Consider the following 6,000-nt stretch of genomic DNA (forward strand, 5'->3'; position numbering starts at 1 on the left):
CGAAGAAGTATAAAGTGACAGCGGGTGTTACACTGGGCTCAATTCTCGGTCCTACGCTTTAGCACGCCATGTACGATGGGGTGTTAAGACTCGAGCTGCCCACCTGGGGTCGAGATCCCAGGTCTCGCCGACGATATCGTCCTAACAGTTGTACACGAATTTTTAGAAGGGGTGGAAATGCTGGCATTTCCACCTCTTCTAAAGTATAATTGAACACTGGTTGGCTGGCGTCAATCTACGATTGGTACACCATAAGACGGAAGCGGTGATGATCAGTAACCGCAAGGCGGCCCTAGAGACCTAAGTTATCGTTGGAACACAAGTGATTGTCTCCAAACGTAGTGTTCAGCCTGATGCCTCAGCGCGTAGCGTGCGAGTATCGTACCATATCGTTGGAAGCGATCGGGGTCATTGTAGCCATGATCCCCATATACATAACTTCTAGGCGAGGACATCGAGTGCCATAGGCAGAACAACGTCAGGAACGCTCAGGGCAGAGTTAGGCTGGACTCTATTAGGAGGTAGTAGGCAGAATGAGACCGCTGAACACGGCAGGTGGACCCATAGGCTGATCCAGAACATCTCGTGCTGGATCGGTAGAAGACACGGTGAGGTAATCTTCTACCTATTTTTATCAGGGCATGGATGCTTTAAGAAGTATCTACATACGCGTGAGCGGTTTCTGTCACCCTTTTGCCCCGTATGTACGGTAGCCGAGGAAATGGCCGAGCATGTCATGATTCACTGCCCGCATTTGAGAACTACTCGGCGTAAGATGCTTGCGTACGATGAAGTGCTTATGCACGACCTCTCCTGAAATAAAACCTAAAGTTCCGGGAGGGGTTCAGGAAACGGGGAGCAGGAGAGTTTTTAGTAGGTAGGTGCAAGTTGGTATCTTACGAAAACTACTCGGCACCGTGGAAGTGTTGTCTATGAAGATTTTCTCAAACCTGCAAATATAAAAAAGGTGGTCAAGCGGAAGTCACCTATCAAGAAGGCCAAGGAGACCGCGGCGGTAAAGCGTCTAAGTACGCTGACGTACTTCGCAACGTAGTGATGGACCCCACGCTACAATAGTACAATAGTAGCCCACCGTAGTGAACCCAAGTAGGGGAATTGTGTTTCGAGCTTACACGTGGACAAAGGGGTGAGGGCTGAGTCTGTATCCGCCAGGGATTGTTCGTTCACTTTGACTCAATGTTGATTCATTTGACAGAACCGTCTCAGTCGAGCAATTTGACAAAGTTGTGTATGGCACATTTGTAGAACCAGTCATTATCTACAATTTTGCTGAAAAAAGTTTTACTGTATCTTTTATATTTACGGTGCTACTATGCTAGTACCTTATTAGTGACTAAATGAATGCTCATTTGGTTACTAATGACGTACTAGCATTGTAGCATATTACCTACAACTTTATTCAGCAAAATTGAAGATGCTAACTAGTTCTACAAATGACCCATACACAAAGCAAAGCAAAGCCTAGGTGCTCCATTCCGTTATCGAAACTTGACCTTCTGTTTTTTTTTAAACGACAGACTTCGCAGCCAGCTGTTAGAGTGCAGGACAATTGCAGGGCCAGTTGCTACGATCCTATTGACTTCTAACAGCCTCTCCCAGTCGAGATTCGAACATACGACGACTGGCTTATTAGACCAGCGTCATACCTCGAAGCCAACTGGGAGAATGTTCCATACACAACTTTGTCAAATTTTGCTCGGCTAAGACGGTACTGTCAAATGAATCAAAATTGCGTCAAAGTTAACGAACAAGCCCTGGTATCCACGCTTGTCCACGGAAGGGGGTGGAAGGTGTTGAAAATCGGTATTTTCTGTCCGAATTTCTGTCGGAAGTAAAGTATCTCAACAATTCGAAAGAAGAATTATCTAGAAAAAAATTTAAGAAATTTTCCACTGTAGTGAAAAACTACCTAGAATAGCAGAAAAACTATGTTCTGAATCATGGAAAATCTTAACTTAAATCTCTAAAATAATTTTCTTGTTTGCCGATTATTAAACTTTCCATAGGGAAAAATTTGCGAAGACGTTTTTTTTTGTTCCTGTGTTACTACTGAGAAACTACAGATCGTTAAGATCCAACAAGTCATTAGTATTTCGACCCTAAATCCGTAACAAGAGAGACAGCTATCGTGAAATTTTTATTAAACAAAGAATAAAAATCGGCAAACTAAAAACCAATATTTTGAAAATTTTCCATTATTTAGAACACAGTTTTCCAACTTTTCTTACAGTGTTCCAACATCTTATAAAATTTTGAGGAATGTTTTCCCGATTAATTTATTGCTAGATTGCTAAATAATTGGTTTCCATTTCCATCAAATCAATTTGTTTCTACGATACATACAGAGTTATGAATGTTTAAAATAAGCTAATAAAATCTAAACATTTCTTGAAGATTTTCTTGAAAAACCAAATTTTTAAATTTTACTTACGTTCTAATGCTATGCGCGACAAAATTTTACAGTATTGTCGAACCTTTCGGTTTAAACTTGTACGATGATTTGAAAATTTTGCTTCAATTAATCAATATAGCCAAACGAAAGTATGAAAATTTCGCGACAATTCACGTTTTATAGTACAAAAGAAGATCTAGGACTAAGTGCATACAAGCGGTCAGCTTAAATATTATGCCAGCTTAAATACTTAAAACAAAACATTGAATATGGTTTCACGAAGTAAGAAAACATCAGTATTTTTACATTCTGTTTGCAAATATTTATAGATAAAAGTTTTACTTTTGAAGTACAGAATAAAAATTCACCTTAGTTACAAAGGGTTTAAAACTCGAAAATGTTAACCGATACCTCTTTGTTTATTATTGTTTAATATGTATCATTTATAATACATTAATAATTATTTCTATGTAGTTTTCATTAGCTGTGATTATTTATTAAATCTATTGTTATGAAAAATAACGGATTTTAATAAGTGAAATAAATGTTTTATCGAACTTAAACGTATTTCATGCGTTTTTTATTAAATGACTTGTGGTATATAATGTAGAAGTACTTAATCACTTTCGTTCGGAAAAGTTAATTCATTAGGGTTTGGGTAAGTAACTTTTTAAAATAGTCTGAAAACGTTCGCGCGTATTTTCTGTTCTTTGCAATTAAGTTCAATCTGATTTTACACTTTTTCAGCATGTTACCAAAAATCCTTAAGTAACTATGTGCCCGTATCAAACTACAGTGGAAACTGTCTGGTTCAAGAGTTTTATTTAATCCCTGCTATGATGCGACTCTGTATGAAACTTTGGAAAGGCGGCAAAATTAATCAAAACGAAAATTAAACAGCAAAACACACGTGTGTGAATGAGCACTTGGACAAATAGTAAATGCATCTGCCCAGAAAAGTTAAGAAAAAAAAACTTTTTAGAGCATTGCTTGAGAGCTAATATTTGCTTAATTTTTTAGAATATTTAACCAAAAATGACTAATCAAGCAATTTTGAATATTTTACCAATGTACAAACTACACAAAACCGGGTATAGAGAAATCAAGATGGAATGGTATAAAATTAAAACACTTTTCATAATATTTGGCTTTTATGTTTTACAGCCAACTTTAAATTAGTTTGATTTGGTCCCACATTCATCTATTCTTTAAATCAATTTGGTGTCACTGGTTTTTCTATGTTGTACTTATTTTATTCCAAGTGCCAGTTTAATGTCTTTTAGGTACCTACTCTGAATTTTATTTGTCATTCAATTTTGTCTTAACATGGCTTCATTTTTGTATCGAAAATATCCCAGAACGATTAAATATTTGTTGTTACAAATTCAAAACACAACGCATCATATTAAAGAAGATAGCACTTACCTCAACATAGGGACATAGTTCGCCTACCTTTGCATCGCGGGATATGTTCCGTTTGGGATCCTTCAAAATCAAATCGCACTTACCCATCACTTCATCGAACTCTTCTTCGGTAATCTTATCACCAAGTGGCAAATTAGACAAATAAATAATCTTTGTAGTATTCCGGCTTCAATTTTAACCACTTATAACGGTACTTCGATTCTGGATCTATATTAATTGCCTTGCCTATTCACTGTAGGCAACATGTTAACATACTTATCACACTTTTTCACAATTTTTCCAACATCATCACCGGATTTCAGTATAATAACAAATTCTTCTTAAATCTTATCACGAGTATCACTATTTTGCACTCCCGTGGTGACGATTCTGCCTCAATGGCAGGTTGATTTTTTGATAAATTAACGTCACTTTCCATTTCGATCGCGTTATCATTTTTATTTTTCACGACCGGCACCGGCGCAACACTTTGAACGGTTAAACTTACGCGAAAACATTAAAATTTTGGAGAAAAAAATAAATAATAAACAGATCACCGATTCAATAACGTTGCCAAGTTTTTTACTTTGAAATCTCAGAAAACTTTCCAAAACATATAAACTGCATATGAAGCATCGCAAGACTTGGCAACTCTGCAGTGCTAGAGTGATCATTTTGCTTCGAGTTTTCATTTCTCTTTACTTCGTATCGCACACACGCGCGGTAGCTTGTGCGCCGTCATGTGTTAGTACGTGTAAACATTCGTTCGAGTTGCGTTTCGTGCTCAAACCAGATGAATTTTCAAGAATTCGAACACGACATTCAAAATTTGAGAGAGAACGTCGGACGATTCTCGGTCTGGGATTCTATTCTTAACCCCATTTCAAGCCTCCCGCTTTTTCCAACACCGTTTTCAAATGCATGAGTCATTCGGCTGCTCGCGTATCCCGTTTTCTCTACTCTCTTCCGCATACCTACGTTTTTGCCGTATGCAGTCAGTTCACTCACCTTCGCCTTGGTCACTGAAAATGTTCCGTATTTTGGGCCCGGATCCGGCCGATTGTGGCGTCGTAACGGCCGTCGATGACGACGAGGACCAGTCGCCCTCCATTGCCTTCGAAGCGCTCCGCTTGAACTGCTCCAGGAAGTTATCGATTTGAACCTCGATAGAATTTGGCGTATTGGCCATTCCTTCCGGCGAATACTTTTCTTCTAATTCCGCTAAACTTTTGCTCGATTCTGTTATCTTCACATTCACAATTTACTTCGCTTCGGGTGCCAAACAAAGCGGCCACTGCTACATACCCACACAACCCACAAGTAACTTAACAACCACTACCTCGTCCGGTTCCACTACGTTTTCCCACTGTAGAACAATCGCAATTACACTTTTCCCATCCGCTTCTAGGAGGTACCTCGTCGAATCGCTCGATTGCACTTCAACTAATTTGCTTCACTATACAACCGTACTAATCCAACAACAGCACACAAACTTTTCTTGTTTACAAGCCGATTAATTTAAGGTGAATTCCATTCGTTTCCTTTTTGTAATCAATCAATGAAAATCGGTAGGTATTTGGTTTTCGCAGAATTCAACCCATATCCATGTCATGTCGGGGTGTCATGCATAGAACGCTTATCACTTCCACCTGTGCCTGCCTTTTTTGGTTTCACCTGCCCGTCGTTGTTTTCACCTGATTCGACTCATTCAGGCTTAGGAAGGGTGTATAATTTGGCCTGAATCCAAAATCATGCAATAAATTGCACTTCACTTACGTGGTGGCTTAACTTCGACAACTGGGATTAGTTCTAGGGTTATCACTGTATCGCACCTTTGTAGAAAAGTATAGCTTTTATCAACCAGTAAAGGTAAATGTTAGTTAAATGTTAATGCATCGATATACAAGGAGGAAAATAGTGCTGCAAAACTCAATCCCGTGGTCAACAACAGACGCTACTTTCAATACGACGTGTTTTTCTCGACTACCGAGCGCGAGCGAGCGTTTTGCTTGCGCTTGCATGTGATTGCGAACCGAGAGAATGGTGAGCGCGCTGGCTTCGAGAGAGAAAGCGAGCAAACTCACAAGAATTTCACTGATTACTACACTACAGAGTTGCCAATCAGAAAGTTATATTTTTAAAGTGAAAAATAAATCAAAAGTTTTAAATGAAATCAAATAAAA

General features: G+C 38.8%; 1 protein-coding gene across 2 annotated transcripts in view; it reads right to left on the minus strand.

Moving 5' to 3' along the window:
• Nucleotides 1-5,759, minus strand: part of LOC128733555 (guanine nucleotide exchange factor DBS) — a 243,767-nt gene extending 238,008 nt beyond the window's left edge. For both annotated transcript variants that reach the window (XM_053827211.1, XM_053827210.1), the window contains exon 1: nt 4,826-5,759. In XM_053827211.1, the coding sequence (XP_053683186.1) occupies nt 4,826-5,006 (181 nt within the window). In that variant the 5' untranslated portion in view covers nt 5,007-5,759. The remainder of the gene's footprint in view (nt 1-4,825) is intronic.
• Between the last annotated feature and the right edge of the window lie 241 nt (nt 5,760-6,000).

This window comes from Sabethes cyaneus, chromosome 2, assembly GCF_943734655.1.
Source record: "Sabethes cyaneus chromosome 2, idSabCyanKW18_F2, whole genome shotgun sequence".
NCBI lineage: Eukaryota > Metazoa > Arthropoda > Insecta > Diptera > Culicidae > Sabethes > Sabethes cyaneus.